We start from the raw sequence: 20,241 nt of genomic DNA, 5'->3' as shown, positions 1-20,241 counted from the left end.
TAAAATCCAGCAGTTAAACTTTAATTGTACTTGAAATATTAAGACTCTTTTAAGATATGAATTCAGGGACCCTTTCATAGCCTGTTTTTAAACGTGGGAGCAATCCCTTAAAATAGCCTATAGCCCATTAATTTGTCCTAATTTACACCTTAACGTTGCTTGTTAAATCATCAATCCTTAATTCATATAGATAATTCATTTAAAATATTTGATGTTAAATTCCATTTACTTTATTTACTACTAAATTAAACATTATCATTAAATTATCTTATCAAATATAAAAAACAATAAAAAAAACCCCACCAGCATGGTCCTTTAATAGTGCTGTTTTTTTCTATTTGAAGTGAATCTCAATCTAAGTCATACTAAAAACATAGAAGCAATGATAAAAATGAAATAATAAAAATGCGATCTGTGCTAATAACCAGAGAAGCTGACTGCGTCCCGATCACCTTAAATCACATCATGGCAGACGTGGCCTTCAATGTCGCTCTTATCTCCTGTGAATTTCCCCGCCTGGTTATTGACAAAGGCAGCTAGATACGCTCACACTTCATTATGGAGAGCAGTGACATCAGCAGGTCGGTGGGTTACCAGGATACCTGGAGAGGGGCCCAGCCATCCAATTAAACCCAAGAAGAAGAAGAAGAAAAGAACGGCTCCAGATCAGCGGCAGATAATTGTTTTCAGAGCGAGCTGCTGCTGCTTCAGTCAGTCTGCTGACACACAGCCGAACAACCACGACCAGCTTCACACACACAAACACGCACGGTGAGTGATGCTTAGAAATACTGCTGATGCTTTTCGACTCTGAGCTTTCTGAACATGAACGTGTGACTTCATTCTTACTCAAATGATTCTTTCAAGCATAACAACAGTTTGTTTTTGTTTGGCTTCAAGCAAAAGGATTTCTGGATGGGGAAATGTTATAAAGAAGAGAATAACAATGCTTGATTTCATTTTATTCAATGCTACAGCTGTTAGGAACAGGAGCTTTCAGATATTCTCTTTTCTGATGGTCATTAAATCAGACTACAGTTCTTTAGAATTTGCTTTTGTGCAGAATTAAATACATATAGTGCATGCATGTCCACTTTTTATGATGCTATTCTTTAACACTGGACATTAGTGAACTTAATCTGTAACTTAACAACACAGTTCTGATGCGATTTGTCAGTTTATTAAAATTAAAACTCAGAAATAAGTGATTAAGGAAAACTACTGTGTAAGGATTTGCTGCTTTTATTCATGTCACTTAAACTGGGATCCATTTATTCTGACTGTACATATACATACTGTATATACAAGTCCAGTGGTTCCCAACGTAGGGTGTTGGGTACCTGCAAAGGGTCACCAGATAAATTTGAGGGGTCGTGAGATGATTAATGAGTGAGAAAAGAAGAAAATGATGCACGTATCTCTAATCTTTGCTTTTCTGTGAAATTCTGGAGAGTTTTATTTGTTTGGTCCTTGAACTGTTTTGAGAGGTTTTGAGGTGAAATGTCTCTCTGCTGGAACTGATAACAACCCAGACACACCTGAAACATGAGGAGTTCACACACTTTAGCAGTGTGTTACATTTTCTAAGGCTACCATATGTTTTTTATGTTTAATCTGAAAAGTATCAATAGTATTCTTAATTAATACTTGAAACGTTGCTCTGTTAAGGAAGCGTTGGATTTGTTGTTCTCCGTCAGCCGTTAGGCCTCAGCGGCCTCAGTTAAGGTCGAATTCAACGAAAAACTGACTAATTCCGCCCACCGCAGAGATACCAGTATTTTTATCCAGCATGCTCTTCATTGGCAGTTTTACGCCGCGTTTAGCCTTCCAGGTAGTTTTCTTCTAAATATGCGTACAAATCATTCTGTCCTTCACTGTGATTAACAAATCATAACCTCCAATCATGTATCACCTGCTTTTAACAACTTATTATCTATACTGTCTGACTGAGATTGTCAGGAGATTTAACAGAACCTGGAAGGCGTTGCTCAGGGAAGAAAACTCCCCTCTCCAGCCGCATTCGAGTCCGCGCGGCAGGGGGTCGGGCTCGCGCACACGGTCGTGGTGATGCTGGGCTGGCGGAGCTGCTTGGTCGCCAGCCAGCTTCTCACAAGAGCTCCATGTAAATGATAACGTTTGCGATGTTTGTCACCGACGTTAGTCCGGTTTGTTTCGCGGATGAAAAATGAAGATGCTATGGTAGTTGGTGTTTACGCGTAATGAGCTGCACTAGCCGCAGCGCAGCGGCAGACAGCGGGCAGGTATGCTAACTGCTAGCTGTGGTTAGCTTGCTAACATTCCAGCAAACGTTTAGCGTTTTTACCGATAACATTAACCGCTGCAGTCGTCATGTTAGTCACGTCTTCCGGTGCGGATGCTTTAGTTTGCTGCGGCGCTACTTTCGCCCTCGTGGCAGGAATAACTGACGGTTACAGCCTCCAGCTCAAGAACATGACTCACGCACGGTGAGCTGAGTTGACTGTTTGGCTAAGTTAAGCCTGCAGTTAGCGGCTACCTTAGCTGCAGATGCTAGTAGCAGTGTCAGTCCGCGCCGCGAGCCGCTGAAGTCATGTCTGTCCGATGGAGCTGAAGTGTTGCTCGGCTTGCCGAAGATGACGGGCTGCCTCAGCCGGGTTTTTGTGCCTCTATCAGCAGGAGGCGGAACATGGAAGCCGAGGAAGAGTGGAACAAAGACCTGAGTGCTCACAAACAGCTGGATAAAAAGGTGTTCTGCAAGCAGAATGGAAGGATCGGTGAGACGAATGTTTTTCATGTTCTCTTCAAACTGTATTATCAACATTCCGCATTAGGCCTACTTTTGGGTTTCAGTTCACTGCAAGGTGACCTCTCATTTACAGGTATAGTGAGAACTCTCCACGGCCTGTTGAAAACCCAGAACACACTGCAGATTCAGTCCATCACCCGCTCAGAATGTGCTGGTAGGTGAACTCATGGAAAAAAGTACAATTTCCAGTAACTAACGTTATTAAATCTCATGATTTTACATAGATTTTAGATATAAAGCAGTGAATTGCAGCATCTCATCAACTGAAACCTCTCTGCGACAGAACATTTGCATGAATTATTATGAAGGACAACCCAGCTTCTTTGGATTAGCCTCCAGCTTGTGCCTCTCATGTATTTCATTCAAGTCATAGAGCTAAGCATCAGTTTTTCTGAGAGGGACATCCTTGGCAGTCTTAAAGAGACTTAGCTGGTCTTCTAACAACACTCCATGCTGTCCTCAAAGTATTTTTAAAATCCTCATAGACTAAAGTAGAGTAACTACTTCAAAATGATAGAAAGTAAGTATACACAAGTGTAGGGGATAAGAAAAGTTTTTAATTTAGTTGACAAAAATTGAGACAGGATGTGTCATTTCTAGCTAGCTTCTGATTTTTCATATGAAGCTGAGGAAAGCCTCAGCAACTTCACCAGACCTGCATCACCAAAAGCAGATTGCTCCATTATTTGGCTGTTGATCTCAGACATGTCCTCCTGTGTGACCCAGGCTCCTGTCCAAACCTGATGATGAGTAGGAGCGAGCACACCGATGCGAGGCCCGTCCCCGTGGCCCTAACCCCCCAGCTCCCCCCCAGAGCTCACCGGCCCCTCTGCATGTCGGTCTCCTCCGACAGCAGCGGACGTTTCAAAGCTCTGGAGACGCAGGAGTGGAAGAACAACCTCAAGGCTCAGGTACGTCCGTGCACATGTCTGCCACAGAGCTCCAGCTGCGTCCTCAGGAGAATGACCAAGCAAAACAAACTGTTTGATGAATATGAAATGACAGACATAAAAGTGTTTACAGAAATGTTTACAGTCCTAGTACATTCAGGGTCTTGCTTGACAAGAAGGCCTTCTTGCTTATTGTGCCACTTCCAGAAGCTGCAAGGGTGAGGAGTAATGGCAGAGTTGTAAGGATGGAGTCACAGGAGGTTTTTAAGGACTACAGCTACATTCTGTATTTGTTTAGGGGAGGTGGGGTGATGTTGATAATTACTGCCCTGGTCATTTATATTAATCCCATGCAAACATGCGGTCTGTGTCTGTGACTCCTGGTCCCTTATAGCAGTAATAATTATTTTGGAGCTCACATGCTTTTAAATGTTGAACACATAAATATGCCATATTAAATTTCACATGAAAACTGGACATATCGACTGCTGGGATCATTCAAATGGGACCAGATCATGGGCCCGTCCTGGATGAGAGACTGTCGACCGTTTTGTTTGATAAAGCAGTCGACCACATGTATTTGTTTGTTGCAGATGGAGCAGGCCCACAGTGCAGGAGCTGCCAGCAGCACCGGCTCTCTGGAGCGAGCGTCTCTGTTCTGTGCCTCAGCTTCCACCACAGCATCCAGCTCCGGCCTGTCCAGCCCGGTCGAGATCCTCAACAAGAACAAATCCTCCAGCCGCTTCTCTCTCTTCTCTCCGCCCTGGAACAGCAGCTCTGAGTCGGACTCCAACCCTCCGTCCCGCTCGGGCTCCAAGAAGCTGCGCAACTACAGCAGGAGAGCCGCCACGGGTCCAGCTGGCGCCAGGGGCCCCGACACACCTGAACCCAAACCCAGCGGGCCTGAACACTTCCAGTACTCTGAACCCGTCATCTCCAAGGTGACGGACTACATCTATGTCGGCAACCTGAATGCGGCGTACAACGGACGCACCTTATGCCGCAACAATATCGACAGCATCATTGACATGAGCAGTGTACCGGGAGAACCTGGCCCCAGCCTCAACCTCATACCCTGCACCTGCTCCCGTGGTGCCCGCCACAGCTGGTCCCGCCTCAAGGTGGACATCGGAGACGTTCCGGACGCTCTGGGTGACGGCCCGGCCCTGAAGCAGCGCTGCTTCGAGGACATCAACGAATGCATCGATGCCTCCACTGAGAAGAGGAAGCGCGTCTTGGTGCATTGTCGAGACGGTTTCTCTCTGGCCCCGACGTGTATCATCCAGTACCTGATGGTGAAACAGAACATGAGGCTGATAGCTGCCTACGAGCTACTGAGGTCCAAGTACCCGGTCAACATCAGGGAGTGCCACCAAAACGTGCTGGTGAGCCTGGAGAGGGCACTGCGGCCCGGAGGCAACGTCGACCCCGAGTGCTTCAAACAGGCCATCTCACGCAAAGTGGCGTGGACCTGACTCAATTTCCCAACAGCTCTAACTGCTGCTCTCTACATTCCCCCACTTCCCCACGGTATTCAATATTTTCCTAAAGACAACCGAGGGCAGCTGTACTTTCCCCTGTAGACTGGTCAACTGGATAAATATTGTCCCCACTTGAGTTCAGTGCTTGTAAAAGTTATGAATATGATGCATTTCCTCTTCAAACCTGTAAATGTGACCTGGCTGTGATGCCCCTCCCCCCTCACCGAACAGGAGACGCAATAGACTTCACTGTCATGTATTCGACTTCTTGGTATAACAATGTAAAGGTGTTGGCTGTATAATTGATATAGTCCTGCTTCAGTTCCGTGCCATGCCATTGTGGTGGTGTTTTATATCAGGGGAATTTCTTAATGGGAGATCTCAGGAGATTATTGATGTCACTCCAGTACAGGGTGGGAAATCACTCATTAAATTCATCTCTGCCCCCGTTCACACCTGGCACTGAAATGCGTGTTGGTGAGCTGAGTGTGTAGGACATAGGGTTGGGCAATATGCCCAGAAGGGTTGGAAGAGATGCTGTTAGTTTAGATTGTGCAGCAGTCTAATGTGTGATACCCGGTGTCTGAACATCTTTCACTCGTTTACTAGTTGTTGTTTTTTTTTTATTTATTCTCAGTCCCGGCTGATACCAAGTGTGGACTGAAAGTCTACATCTTAACTTACACTTGGTTCAAATTGCTGCTCATGCTGATGCAAGTCAAATTTACTTCTGTTAGAGCTTTATAGAAAGTTAAGCATCATTTTGGGTTCGCACAAGATGTGAGACACCAGTGGAAGGTCCTGAAGCAGCCATCCGTTCACTCCACTGGACGGAGGGCTGGGGGTCCGATGCAGCAATGTTGGACAGATGGTTGAATTGGCCTTGATGAAAAGTTTGACACATCAAAGTGTGTACCAGTTATCGTCCTTCCACCGGGGAACATCTTAAGCATCTAGGAAATACTTACTTGCCTCATTCCTGGTACCTTAAATCCTTAAAGGAGCTCCAGTGGATATTGTAATTATATTTTATATTGAAGTAATAAGAAGTCACCAGTTGACAATGTGCAAACAATTTGAAAAGGGTCTCTTTATCAGACAGAGAGTAGCTGGTGAACATAGTGGAGCTTTTAGCAGCTACTGTCATGTTGCCCTGGGACAGCCGGGTGTGTAAATAATCAGCTGTTTGCTGACAAGTTCAACAGGGAATTCATCATATTGCCCAACCCTGAAATGTCGACAGAACCACCAACAGTTAAGATGTCAGATAACTCTTGAAGGTACCCTGTGGACTTTTCTTCATGTGCAGTTAGTGTTTTTCACCTGATGTGTAAAGTATGACTTGCATGCATTACATTTGTTTATGCTAGGAGAGCATGAGATACAAACAAATCAGGAATCTGTTGATCAAAACGTTGCTCCAAAGCTTCAGCAGTGGTGAATAACTAGATAAGAAACAGTCCATTGTAGAAATATTTCTGATGCCAGGTGTGAACTGAACTCTTTTTGACACAATTGGCAAAGATCTGACAATGAAGCAAGTAACTGGCCACCATTTGTTTGGAGTTTTGTTTTCCTTCCTGGAATTTATTTTGCTGGTAAAGTGGTTGTTTGGTTGTACTAGACGTTGTAGTGGGTGGCTAAAAAAAGGGAGCTGGTTTAAAACAAAGCTGCAACTCTGCTGCTGATACTCTGAAGACCGGAGGATGTACACCGCTGACTGGATTACATTACTACATTAAACTGGAACTTTGCACACGGACACGTTTTAAATCTGACCTTCTGTTTTTGTGACCTTTTTTTCTGTTTTCTAAGATCATACTTGATGGAAGATGAACAGCGCCCCCTGTCCTCTGTGAGGAAGACTGTAGCCCCATTTTCAGCCACAGTTTCTTTGGTTAAATCTCTTCGGTGGTGCTCAGACTGAGGCGTTGTGAATTTGAACTTCAGTGTAAGCAGTGAAGCTGGGCGACGTGCATCTCTGTGGATTATCAGTATTGTGTATCAGTGCCACTGAACTGCGATCCAGGCTTCACACTGCAAGACATGATTTTGCACTACTCACAGGATTGCCCAAAATGCAAAGTATTGCCTTTTATTTGAATATTGTTTGAATTATTGTTATTTTGGCGATGACATTTCACGCCTACAAGGAAGTAATAACACTCAGCTGTGAGGCTGCCATCATGTTTACGTGCTCATTAGAATAATCAGATTAAGGTAATGGTTCAGTTAAAGTGTGATTTGTTTGATTAATGTGCACGTCCATCCCCAAAACAAGTTTTAGTCTCAAGATGACCTTTTTTTTTTCAATATCTAAAGATTTTCTGAGTACAAAAACATTTTTCTAAACTACTGCTTCAAACATAATCCATACCACAACTTTACAGAGGAAAATATGTGAGAAAGTCTATTTAAAGGGCCGGTGTGGAGGATTTAGGGGGTCTATTCTGGTCATCGTCAACATGTTTTCATGAAAACTTGTGTTAATATTACCTGAGAATGTTGCACCATCATGTCTCTACGGTAGCTCAGAACAGACAAACCAAACTGACTCCACAGAGCACCTTTCAGGTTTTTCGTGGCCCCCGTTTGGGGCGGTGAGGCGAGGTCTGTTCAGTTGGTTGCAGTCTGAAACTTCACCACTAGATGCCACTAAATCCTACACACTGGACCTGTAAATCAATGATAGTTTCATCAAAAAATAACAACTAGACCTGTGCCAAACATTAGAGCAAACAAATTCTTATTTAATTACCATTTAAACTATTGATTATGTTTTTTTAATTGATTTGACTGTAAAATGTCCCTCACAGGTCTTGTTTTGTCCAAACGTTCATTATTAACTTAATGTGATTAAAGTGTGGTATTTTAGTAATCTAAGGTTTACCTTAATCTAATTATATCCAAATGAGGTGACATCTGAACCTGCAGGACTAAGATGTTTTTTTTTTTTACATTCCACCCATCATGGTAATCTGAACACAGTTCATTTTCACACCAGATTATATAAACTCTGCAGCATTTCCTCTGCTTTCTATCGTTTGTCCAGGTGAGGGCATTGTTAGTGATGGCACCGAATAATGGCAGTGAGACGAGTGCGGCATGGCTGAAGAGGGTCATAGTGTTCTCGCTCTGAGTTCAGATTACAGCTAGAAGGTAAATAGCCACTTGAGAGACACGGATGATAGCACACATTTAGAAAGAGGGATGTTTTTCAGGTGGTGGAATGCTGCTGTTAGCTGCTAGTCAGCTAACCATGCCTGCACTGTTTCATGAGATCTGATGCCATCCTGCTGTTTGAAGATTTAAGGGGGAATTTAGGAAAGCTTCATGTATCCGTCTCCCTATAATGATGTGGCCATATCATGCAGAGATAATTGCAGGGGGGTAAAAGTTATAAATGCAGTTATACCAACAGAATCCCAACAGTTACAGAAAGCAATCCCAGAACGAAATGGTTCAGGTTAGCTGATGGTTCAGTTCAGCAGCTGCAGGTTTAGTGGTTAAAAGTTGATGTGTGTATAAAAGTATGATCACAGTTGAAGCTAATGCTAACCCATGAACCAGACGCTGTAGCCCACTGTGGGATTTTCTCTTGAACTCTTAGTTCAGTAAAGATGCTTTTGCTCATTAGCTAGTAAAGACAAATCGAAAATAAATTGAAAACAAGCCTCTGCCATGAAGATCATGCAAATGAAGTCATGTCTAAAAAGAGCGAGCGGCAACATCAAAGCCGCGTCTGCTTAACATTTGCTTTGTATTGTGAGTGTAGTTAGATTTTGAGTTGGTGGGCCGCCTCAGGGCCGTTAACAGCAGCACAGTGAGCCGTCATGTGAGTGGAAACTGAAAGTATGGTGCCTTCATTTGGACTCGTCTTGTGACCGTATGGTGACATTTGCACACTTTGTATGACTTTAACTTCTCTCGATATGTTGTAAAATATTTTTTTGATGTTTTATTTTGAGCAAAACGAGTATGAATATGACATTTGTGAACGGTGGTCCTTGCTGTAATATATTTGCTAGTCATTAGTGTACAGTACCGGTGTTGTACTAATACAGGCGGTGGTGAGATTCCTCCACAGGTGTTTTAACACTCATACGAGGCACTGAAGCAAACACTATCAGCATATTTTGGTTTATTCCTTGTTGTCACAGTCATCATATCAAACTGAATAGGTTTCTAAATCGTTCTCTCAGGTGATTCCTCAGTGGCCCAGAATGTTCTCAATGAATATGATATTCAGAAATGTGAAGCGATGTGTTTCTCATGTCATGTTTCTTAAGTCGGATATAATTTGTACTGTTGAAATATTAAAGAAAAGGATGTACTTAACAGCTAAAGAAGGTGTGTTCTTGAAATGAGTTAAAGTAAACTCAGTGTGAGTGAAGGTGTTCAGGAGGTGATGCAGGCTGAAGAGTTCGGTCAGACCAGCTTCAACTGTCTGTGAAATGCTAGATTATTGTCATTATTTCCACGATGCTTGTGAATCCACTCACATCTGTCAAGTAGAGACCACCTGTTGATGATGATGATCAAACAGATGTGCGAAACCACCCCCCTCCTTGTCATTGGACATCATTTGGAAGCCTTTATCTGCCAATTTGTGTTTTTTTCCAAATCAGAGCATCAAGCCTCTTCACCCAGTGACCGGTCAGGTGTTTTGGAGGTGTTGGCCGGGTTGGAAACGTCTCTTTCAAACTGCTTCTGTTGCATTTTGTGCAGAACGCCGCTGCATGAAAGCCGTTGAAGAAAGGCTGTGCGTCAGTGTGTGTAGTTATCCTAACCCGAACACTTGAACAGGTTTGCCTCCAGTATGTGGAACAGACCCAAGTGTTCCCACAATAACCATCAAAAACTAGAAACAGACGCAGTCACATGACTGTGTTTGCAGGTGGCAGGTGGAGGTGTTGAGTGTGGGGTCACTGGAGGAGCTACAGGTTCGGTAAGTAATGAAAGTTTTAATCCTCTGCTTCGCACTATGATGCCAGTTTGTCAAAAAAAAAAAAAAAAGAGTGTGTTGGTTTTTGGGTTTTTCTTTGTCATTACATAGAACAAGTATAACAGAATTTAAACACATTTTCAGGAAAAGTTTGTTTCTGGGTTCACAGGTGTGTCACGTCATAGCGACAGTACCATTGTGGAAAGGAATGAAAGGAGCTAATGGTTTAAAATTGAAATAAAATGTATGACAGTTTAAATACATGCCATGTGAAACTGAAAAACATGAAAATGAACCCTCACTGCACCACTGTGCAACCACCGGTCCATCAAACCAAAGAACAAGATAGTGAGTCGTGCTTCAGTGTTTGATCTTTTGTGTTACTTTCAAATGCTTCTTTCCTGGTTTGTACCTTTCCTCACACGTTGCCTCCACTTGCTGTGTCGCTGCCAGCTTCAGTTCATGAAGCAGTTCATGTCAGGTGTGAAGCACAGGTATGAAGCACTGCACCTTCGCTGTGGCCTTACAGCCGGGGTGTCTGCACCACAGGTGTGAGTGTCGGCCTGTGCTACAGTGAATGACAGAGTGTGGCAGCCTGAGCTTTCTTACATTAATTTGTCAGGATGAAACAGAAAACGATGCTGACTGTTATTCAACAGTCTCTAAGCCTAAACACTGTACTGTAAAATGTTATGGTGGGAATTCATACAGGTGTGAAGTTATTTGCATTTTACCAGTTTTCCTTTACGTATTTATCAAATGAAGGTTGAACAGTTGAAAATGAGCCTCCGCTCACCTGCTGCTGTGAGTCAGTGTTTTTCCAGATTGTAAATTGACAGAAAAAGACGTTTCGGGGTCGTGTCTCGTGTCCTCGAGACCTCCAATGAAAATACAGTGACAGCAACAAGTTGTTGTGTCGCAGACTGCAGGCATCCAATCGGGACGCGGAATCATCGTCCAATATGAACCTACCTGTCTCAGCGGAGTCCCACCTGTGCTTTATGATTTACGCTTTGTTTTATCATGTAGTGTTATTTGTTTTTTAAAAATGTATTGCTGTTTATTTGTGATTTATTGTGTTTATGATTTATTGTTGTGGTTCATGATTAATTGTCATGATTTATTGTGTGTTTTTTGCATTTATTGCTGTGTTTTGTGAGTTGCTACTGTGTTTTTTGAGTTGCTGCTGTGTTTTGGGAGTTGCTGCTGTGTTTTGTGAGTTGCTGCTGTGTTTTGTGAGTTGCTGTCGTGTTTTGTGAGTTGCTGCTGTGTTTTGTGAGTTGCTGTCGTGTTTTGTGAGTTGCTGCTGTGTTTTGTGAGTTGCTGCTGTGTTTTGTGAGTTGCTGTCGTGCTTTGTGAGTTGCTGCTGTGTTTTGTGAGTTGCTGCTGTGTTTTGTGAGTTGCTGTCGTGTTTTGTGAGTTGCTGTTGTGTTTTGTGAGTTGCTGCTGTGTTTTGTGAGTTGCTGTCGTGTTTTGTGAGTTGCTGCTGTGTTTTGTGAGTTGCTGCTGTGTTTTGTGAGTTGCTGTCGTGTTTTGTGAGTTGCTGCTGTGTTTTGTGAGTTGCTGCTGTGTTTTGTGAGTTGCTGTCGTGTTTTGTGAGTTGCTGCTGTGTTTTGTGAGTTGCTGCTGTGTTTTCTGATTTGCTGCCATGTTTTGTGAGTTGCTGCTGTGTTTTGTGAGTTGCTGCTGTGTTTTGTGAGTTGCTGTTGCATTGCTGTGTAAATGACTCAGTGTCCTAATTAAATGTCCAGAGTCATCAGATGTATTTTGGTAAAGAAGTGTGCGGCTCACAGATGCTGTACGTAAACAGATCTTTAGCATCACAGAAGTCTTTTTACTTTATGACCATTTTAAGTTTGCCTCTGCCTCGACACTCCTCTCACTTTCCTTCTCTGATGAGCCGTTCCGTCTTAACAGCTTAAAAGCATCCATTGCGCTTGTCTTAAATGACCGCGTTGAAACTCCACTCTGACTTTTTCTGCCCTCCCACCTGCTGTCCCCTCAGCTTTCATCACTGCTGCTCCTGGTTTGCTTCATCAGAAAGTGCCTCTGAGCCCAGCTGTGTTCATGCATGATAATAATCTGTTTATAGAGTCATATGTGAGTGATTTGTCTGCTTTCTCCACTCTGCTCCTCCTGCTTTTCGCCTCCAGACCTTCCTTTTGGGGTTGGGGGTTAATGCAATCAGTGAAAGAATCTAGAAGGAAGGAGTTATTTATAATGGTCAGATAGGGAGGAGATTTAAGTGGTGAAGGGGGCTCAGATATAATGTTTCAGGTGCTGCTGAGCCCATTGGTCTGTGAGAGAATCGACTTCCATAAAGAGAAAGATGGGGTTTCCTTTGCCTTTGGGGAATGCAATATATACCAACTTATAATGCCAAAAGTGAGCTGCGTTCAAATCCGTCGCTCCGTCCTGTTTCCGTCTTCCACTAAAAGGTGAGAAATCTTCTTTTCTCTGCTGCTGCTGCTGCTTTTCTGTAAAAATCTGACTCATATACGTACGAAGAAAGTCGTTACGCTGTTCAGTGGGAAAGGTTTTGGTTGTTTTCTTTGCGCTCTTGTTAAAACAAACGTGTTTCGGTGTTAAGCTCTTACTGGGAAACGAAGCAGCTCATCAGGAGGTGTTGCTGCAGGATGACGAGGCTGACGGTTAGTTTTGGTTCGTTTTGAGGGTGAAGCGGTCGTGGCTGCAGGCGTGAAGTGCTGTGTGATGAGGTGTGTTGGTGTAAATGGACTCTGGAGTTGGAAGGTGATAGTCCCAGTGTTTCTCGTTCTGTCATCGCAGACGGTTTGAAGAGATTTAATGTGTCGGGCCTCAGTGTGATCTTGTGCTTGATCTGCCGCTTTGTTTAATAAAATCTTTGTGTTGATTCAGTTCACAAAAATCTGCAGATCTTAAATCAAGTGATTAAAAAAGAAAAGGTACAAATTCTGGAATAGCGTTCATTATGTTTCAGTACAGTAACTTTACAAATACATGCATTCATGGTTCATAATGTAAATTAATTGATGATCTACATGTGTTTCTTTTCCCCTCTACCAACATTTTAATGCAATAAAAGGTCTCAGATCCATTTCCTATTTGAAGGAGAAACGTTAAGGAATTAAATGAGTCTTGAATTTGTGCTGCTGATTTGATCAAGCTGCTAAACGTGTTGCAGGAGTTTGAAGCCATTTCAGGCCATAATATTCCCAGCATTTCCTTTTATGTCCAGATTTTCTTGCTGTCTGCAGAAAAGTGTGTACATTCTTGTTTGTGGTTGTCTTAAAGCCTGGTGACGCCACCTAATGTGAGATGCTCTAAAGAAAATCAGATTTCTTTGTTCTTGTGTCTGTAGCTGTGGTCAGGAGACGACACTGAGCCTGACTGGTAAATGCTAATTAAGAAAAGCGCAAAGGTCATACAGCATTTCAGTAAAATGATTTCTTGGTCAGTTTGCTGCAATGAAGAGGTTATTATTGTGTGTGCTGCCAAAGACTTGTGAGAAGATCAGGAGAGATGATCACTGAGTTCAGATTTCATGCAATAAAAAGTTACGTAGAACTTCTGTCGCACAAATGTCACCATTTTAACATGTGACAAAGACTTCCATACGCTGATGATACTCTGCTTTAGATTGATAGAGAATATTCATAATGAGGAGTTTCAGTAGGAAAACATGCATGTTGCTAATTTGTTTTTCTGTTTTGTTCTTGTTTGGACCCTGCCAGGATTTTTTTGTGGACAATGGGCCTGTTTGCTTCCGTTTACAGATACGCGCTCTGCTTTTGTTACAGGGCCCCAAATCCCCCAAATTTCATTGTTTCACGTTTTGAAATTTCATCCTGAACTTGGTTTCAAAACATCGACGTTGTTGAGGGAGTTTTGGGATGTGGAGTCTGTAGCAAAATTCGGGGAGTGTTTCTTTAAATTTGTAATTCTGTTTCTTTTGAGAAAATCCTTTTAGTGGAAAATCAGTTTAACCGATTAAACCAGATCCAGTTCTGATCCTTTTTTTTGTTCTGTATTCAGTTAAAAACATAGATCCACACAGTGTTGTGAAAGAAAAGTTGGATCAGACTCAGACGTTAGTGGGACGTACTCAGTGAGTGGGTTTTGGAGCAAAAACCGTGATCGGATCAGGACAAAACCTGGTTTTTACTGACTATTCACAAGTCTTTGTACCAGTGGAGAAATCAGCATCAGTATCTTTTAGATATTTTTGCAAAGATTGGAGAGCTGTGGACGCAGTGATGGAGGATGGGGATTGTTCTGCACGGTCTCTATTTTCAGAGGAGATGGATATCGCCTCGGTCATGTCAGACATGTTTGTAGCAACAGAGGACGTATCAAGTGTTTCCTGATAATCTTCCAGAAGACAGACCTTTCATAAGAGGGATGCCTGGGGGGGGCAACTGGACCCCAGACCCTTCTCCTAATTTAGACTTGAGGTTTTTTCTCAAGGCAAACTGCTGTTGCTCTCAGCTGGTGTCACGTTTCCTCTAATTGGTTATTATTTTAGAAAGACCAGGCAGAGGCATTCCAGTCCTCCTCCTCCTCCTCGTCAGCCTGAACCCTTCCTCACCTCGTTTCTTATTCCCTTCTCTTTCTGTTAGCTTGACACCCCCCACTTAATGACTCTGTGTTTCTGATATTCTTTTCTGATTATTTTTCATAACTTTATCTTTTTTTACCTGTCATTATTTCAAACTGAAGAATTATGTTTTCTGCAGGTTTGAAGCCAAACGAGTGCGAAGATGTCAGAGTGAGTAATTCTGGCTCTCGTTCATCTACGTGTTCGTGAAGATTTTATTTTGTACTCGAAAACACTGAAGTACAACTTCAAATGGTCAAAATGTTGCTATTATAACAGTAAAAGAGAGTTTAACTATTGTTGAAGGACTTGACTGGATGAACTGTTTCCTGTATGTAAAACAGGACTATTGATAAACAATCATTGATTTCAGGACTTTTCTGCAGTCAAGTCATGTTTCTTTGCATATTGGTTCAGTTCTGAATATGAAATATGTGTTTTTTAAAACACGATATCCGTCATAACAAATCAATGTTTCGTCAAACCCTTCAGGAAAAAGATGTCGTCGAGTCGGAAGCATCATCTGAAGGTAAAAGAGCTTGTGAATAGAAGAAAAGCATCTGCATCAAATCTCTTCACATCCCTTTCAGTTAGAGATTTAAAGCAAAGAACAGTCAGATGCCTTCTGCTGCTCAGAGTTAGCTACGAATGTTCAGTGTGCGTCAATATCTGATGTTTGTGTGCAGAGTTTGATGCTGTCCATCGCCAAAGGTTTACTGGAGGAGGAAGAGAGGGAGCGAGAGGAGGAGAGGAGGAGGTACATGGCTGAGAACTGTTCTCCGGTGTCCATGCCGAGGGGCATGCAGGACCTGCTGGTACGTCCTTTAATGCCCAGTTCAGTACGTTAAAGGGTTGACTCCTTTAGATTTAGCTGATATTCGTTATTTTGGGTCCACAGTGCATCGGCTTGTTACTGTGACATATTGCTGGTGTTTGTGTTCAGGAGCTGTGCAAAGAAATCCACCACAAGATCGAAGTGATCGATGAGGAGCGATACGACCTGGAGATGAAAGTCAACAAATCCAACAAGGAGGTAATTTTCTGCAATTACTTAACTGAACCTTCGGCAGGTTCATCAGTAGAAACTCATGCTGTGCTCCCAAACATCGCCCAAACTCACAGAACTTTGTTTTCAAGTTAAAGTCAAGTGGAGGTCCCAGAGTTACCAAAGCTAACGAGCAAACTGTGAATGTGGGATCTGAAAACGAGCTCTTGGTCTGCAGAAGGTCGAGAAGCTGCGATATTTAGTATTCAGAGTTGTAAATATCACTTTCCTGATGACTGAAGCAGCTCCTGAAGCTGTTTGCAGTAAAGTCAGACTTCATTTTCCAGATTGACGACCTGAAGATCAAAGTTCAGGACCTGATGGGGAAGTTCAAGAAGCCCGTCCTCAAGAAAGTGCGTATGTCCGCTGACGCCATGCTGAAGGCTCTGCTGGGCTCCAAACATACAGTCAACCTGGACCTGAGGGCCAACCTGAAGCAGGTCAAGAAGGAGGTGAAGGAGGAGGTGAGGAGCCCCGGCCTCGCTCATGCTTGTTTTATTTGCCTGTTTTCTGTCCCGACAGAAACAGCTGGTAAATATAATATTAGCAGACGTGGCGGTCATAAGACGAGGACATGTCTACAGGTGTGCTTCCATCCACCTTTTTTTTTTTGCACATTTTCAATTCACGCATAAACAAACCTGAGCAGAAACGTGGAATAAAACCAAGTCAAGGTGGTGCAAACATTAGTTTGTTGTTAAAAAGAAAATGCGAGAAGGTGCAATGAGAACAGACGAGGTGAATTAATCACGACGCACCTGAAACATGTGACTGAAACCTCGAGTGAAGAGCTGAAAAAATCTTGTGTGGAGCGATGAGGAGGCTGAAACCTTCCTCACATCAACACATGAAACCAGCAGAAACGGATGGAAACGCATAAATTCAGATTTTCATTTGTTGATGATCTGAAAATTTGAATAAAATTTGCACTACACTTGGATGGAAGTCAGACTAGTTTCTATAGAAACCGCAGAGACTTCACCAAACTCCAGTAGGGCCATGGTTTATATGACTGTCCTTCATCCCCCATAGGACCATCCTGATTCGATGAATTTAGAACCTTATTAGAAATATAAAAACATCTTGTGCTCAGTCCGGGCCCGTCATAGCGTCACACAGCCTGGATTTGTTCACTTTGGTCTTTTTTGGCTGTAAAAATCTGATTTATTAAACCCTCAAACTCGAATGTAACCTGAATGAAAGAGAACAGCCTCTAACCACCTTCATCATTAGCTCCCTGTGCAGCTCTGATTGTTGCTCGTCTTGGTGTTTCAGGAACTGCGTGACGTCGGCGACTGGCGTAAAAACATTGAGGACAAAGCCGGCATGGACGGCAGGAAGAAGATGTTTGAGGCCGAGGCTTAAATCAAAAGCTGCATCTGCTCTTAGCAAACCTGCAGGATTTGCACTTCCTGTTTTTCACTGACTGGTTCAACCTGAAAACCGTTTAAATAGAACAAATTAATTTTTCTAATTCCCTCGAAAGCTGCAGAAACTTTGAATAAACAAGCATCACCTGCTGAAGGAGCCGTTTTGTCTTGCTTACTTGGATTTACACATATGTGCATCAGAGAAACAGCTGACGTATCAAGAGTCTTCAAAGATCATGAGAGAAATAAGTGTCAGTAAGTTACAGAGGAAAAATCTCAATCTTGCCTTCGTATTAACGCTATTTTAAGGAATTAAAAATACAGAAAAACGCAGATGAGGTTGGCAGGCCTCTCATTTCTCAGCTGTCAGTCATTTTCTTGCTGATTTTATCAGTACAGTCAGGGAGCATTAACTTAACATAATTCAACTCTGAGCTCTTTGATAAATGAACACATTTTAGTGCAAACAGTCAAATTCTGTTTTGTGGAGAAAACAGACTTAAGAGAGAGCACAGTGACTTTTTGCTGGTGAATTTGAAAGAAACAGCTGGACCTCGATACGCCAACAGATTAATCATTTCAGTCATTTGGGCGTTCATAAAATTCAGCAGAATGTTAAAATGTGAACTACCTGGATGGAAGGTGAAATATATCAGCTGACTCTGAATGAACTGAGCAGAGCCGGCGTTAATACAAACTGTCTAAAAACAAAAATGGCGCCGGCAGGATTTCTTTCTCACTCAGTGACCAGATGCTGCTCAGCAGCCGTGCAGTCACTGCTGCCACCTAGTGGCCACAACTTTCACATTTCTATTTATTTCAGTGTGTATGTAATTGCACAGATAATTAGATAAAGGAAAAGAAACTACAACAAAAAAGGTAATTACTACCTCTGACACCTTAATGTGTGTTTGTATCTATAAACAATGTTTGGCAAGTTACCTGAAAAATGTAATCGATGCACATTACTCATTAATAAAGTAATTACTCTGCTCGTTAGCCAGTGCAGCTCCAAAGCCTCCACACCACCAGGTCACCTGCTCTGTGTCTCACCACTGAGAGGTCACAACATTTAATCAGACAACTTAGGCGTTACTAAGAGGACATTTCTTCTCTTTTTCTGGAGGCTAACGGCCTCCCCACAGCTTTGAGCCCTCGTGTCAAGCTAACATGTCCTGGACTCGTCTGTCCAGAGAGACCAAGCTGACATTAACCCTCAATGTGACAGACAGTGCGCATTTGAAGCATATGAACCATCAACATTTTAAATCTGTCACCTTAAAGCTCTGAATCAGCGACTTCCAGGATTCAGAGGCGGTCGTATCTGTGAAGCTAACGTTAGCCACCAGCTAAGATGGAGACACTGAGCTGCTGACTGTACTGTTTAGGGACAGTCAGATAATTTTGGAGGTTTTGACCTTATTACTGTACTTTGTCCTGATTATTGAGAAGAATTACGACACAACCACGAATTTTCTCTCTATATGAAAAAAATGGCCGCCCTCCAATGGCACAAACCTAAGCTGCATTTCCTGAATACACAAATTGATGAACAAAATAACGAAATGACATTCCGTCCAAACCGTAATAACTTGTGCTTAATTAAACTGTGATTGTTGAGTGTGAGGACACACACGACTGCAGCAGGTGGATCGGCATTAATGCGTCTTCCCTTTAGTTTCTGTGAAAAAGCAGCGAGCGTAATCCAGCTCTGAGCTGCAGGGTCTTGTTCCTTCGCTGTTGCTGTTTTATGACGTGAAAAGCCTCTAACGGTGTGAGAGAGACGCGTCGCCCTCGACACATCGTGGAAGGAGACGCAGGCGTAGAAATAACCACAGAGTCTGTCCCCTTGAATGAACTCCGCTATCTTCCTCTAACATACAAACCGAATCACAGAGTCTCATTCGTCCAGTTCATCCACAAACACACCTGAGGTACGTGAAGTCTGTTTGCTTTATTGCCGTTCCGGCTTGATTTTTTTACGTTTAATCTTAAATGTTTGTGTGGTACCACTAACTCTCCTCTTCACTTTACTGTCTATACGTGGAGAAGCGTTGCACAAATGTTAGCAACACTCTGTAATATAGATGCAAACATATATGTGGACACCTGCGAGTGAATGAAGTTAACAGATAATAAGGTCGAACACAGGTGAAATAATCTAAAACATGTCTTTATAGGAGAAGTTGGAATAGTTGACAGATTCTGTTCATTAAGAGACTGAAAAGCTTACAGCCACATTTCAGTGTGCTCTGTCATTTATGCTCAAAACTCATCAACTGTTCAGATTCATGTGATTTTGATGCTGAAGAGGAATTTTCTTTTTCCATTCCAGGTGTTTGACCGTCAGAGCCACCGAGCGGCAGCGACACACTGTGTGAGCTCAACTTCCTTTTCATTAAAGACACGATTTGTAACGAGGAGAAAAAGGTTTCTAGAGATCTAGAGGTTTGGAAGTTGCTTTGATTGGCAGAAAACCGAATGCGCTGACGAACAGCAGACAACTGAGGCTCATTTGTTTGTTCTGCTGAAGGTTTGTTTCGCGTCAGAAGTGACTCTAATCAAACTCAGATGTGATCAGTTCTCGTTGACACATCAAACTGTTGATTCTTGCTGTTCTTCGGTTCAGCAGAATGTGAATGTGCTGCATGTCTCTGCATGCAGTGTGTAGAAATACGCTGTTTCCCGCTCAAACAGATCACATCAGAACAGAAAAGACCGATTTCAACTGTACCGACCGATCTGGACGAAAGCAGAGTAAAAGTACTCAGTTACGTTAAGCTACTTCACACTTCTGCTCCACCACATGTCGGAGGGAAGTATTGTACGTTTCACTACGTTTATCTGACAGCTTCAGTCAGTTGTTACTTTTGCAAACAGTTTACATGATACTGTGCTATAGATGAAACTATCCAACAGTATATAAAGTAGTTAAATGAGCTCCATCCTCACCAACATTAAAATACTGCGTCCGCGTTAAAGTACCAGTAATAATGTTCAAATAACATGATATATATAATAACATAACTCTCTAACAAGTACTTATACTGTTATTATGTTTGTACTGCAAGTGTAATCTTGAATGTGGGACTGAGTATTTTTACACAGCAGTACTGCTACTCTTACTTGAATTAAATATGCGGGTAGTT

At 42.6% G+C, this 20,241-nt stretch overlaps 2 protein-coding genes across 2 annotated transcripts; both read left to right on the top strand.

The window, feature by feature from the left end:
- The first annotated feature begins 2,064 nt into the window (after window positions 1–2,064).
- On the top strand, window positions 2,065–9,488 carry LOC121607384. Its single transcript, XM_041938129.1, has 4 exons — window positions 2,065–2,753; window positions 2,859–2,939; window positions 3,512–3,696; window positions 4,269–9,488. Exons 1-4 carry the CDS (start codon window positions 2,666–2,668, stop codon window positions 5,148–5,150), a joined length of 1,236 nt encoding a protein of 411 aa, XP_041794063.1. The 5' UTR covers window positions 2,065–2,665; the 3' UTR covers window positions 5,151–9,488.
- Window positions 9,489–12,343: 2,855 nt separating this feature from the next.
- Window positions 12,344–17,246, top strand: LOC121607385 (troponin I, fast skeletal muscle-like). The gene is made up of 7 exons (XM_041938130.1): window positions 12,344–12,539; window positions 14,817–14,848; window positions 15,170–15,206; window positions 15,364–15,492; window positions 15,621–15,710; window positions 16,010–16,186; window positions 16,998–17,246. The coding sequence occupies exons 2-7, from the start codon at window positions 14,841–14,843 to the stop codon at window positions 17,085–17,087; spliced, it is 531 nt and encodes a 176-aa protein (XP_041794064.1). The 5' UTR covers window positions 12,344–12,539; window positions 14,817–14,840; the 3' UTR covers window positions 17,088–17,246.
- Window positions 17,247–20,241: the final 2,995 nt, after the last annotated feature.

The sequence above is a fragment of the Chelmon rostratus genome, chromosome 6 (genome assembly GCF_017976325.1).
Source record: "Chelmon rostratus isolate fCheRos1 chromosome 6, fCheRos1.pri, whole genome shotgun sequence".
In the NCBI taxonomy this organism is placed as follows: Eukaryota; Metazoa; Chordata; class Actinopteri; order Chaetodontiformes; family Chaetodontidae; genus Chelmon; species Chelmon rostratus.
The sequence above is the reverse complement of the archived record's forward strand: the minus strand, read 5'-3'. Positions and strand labels throughout refer to the sequence as shown.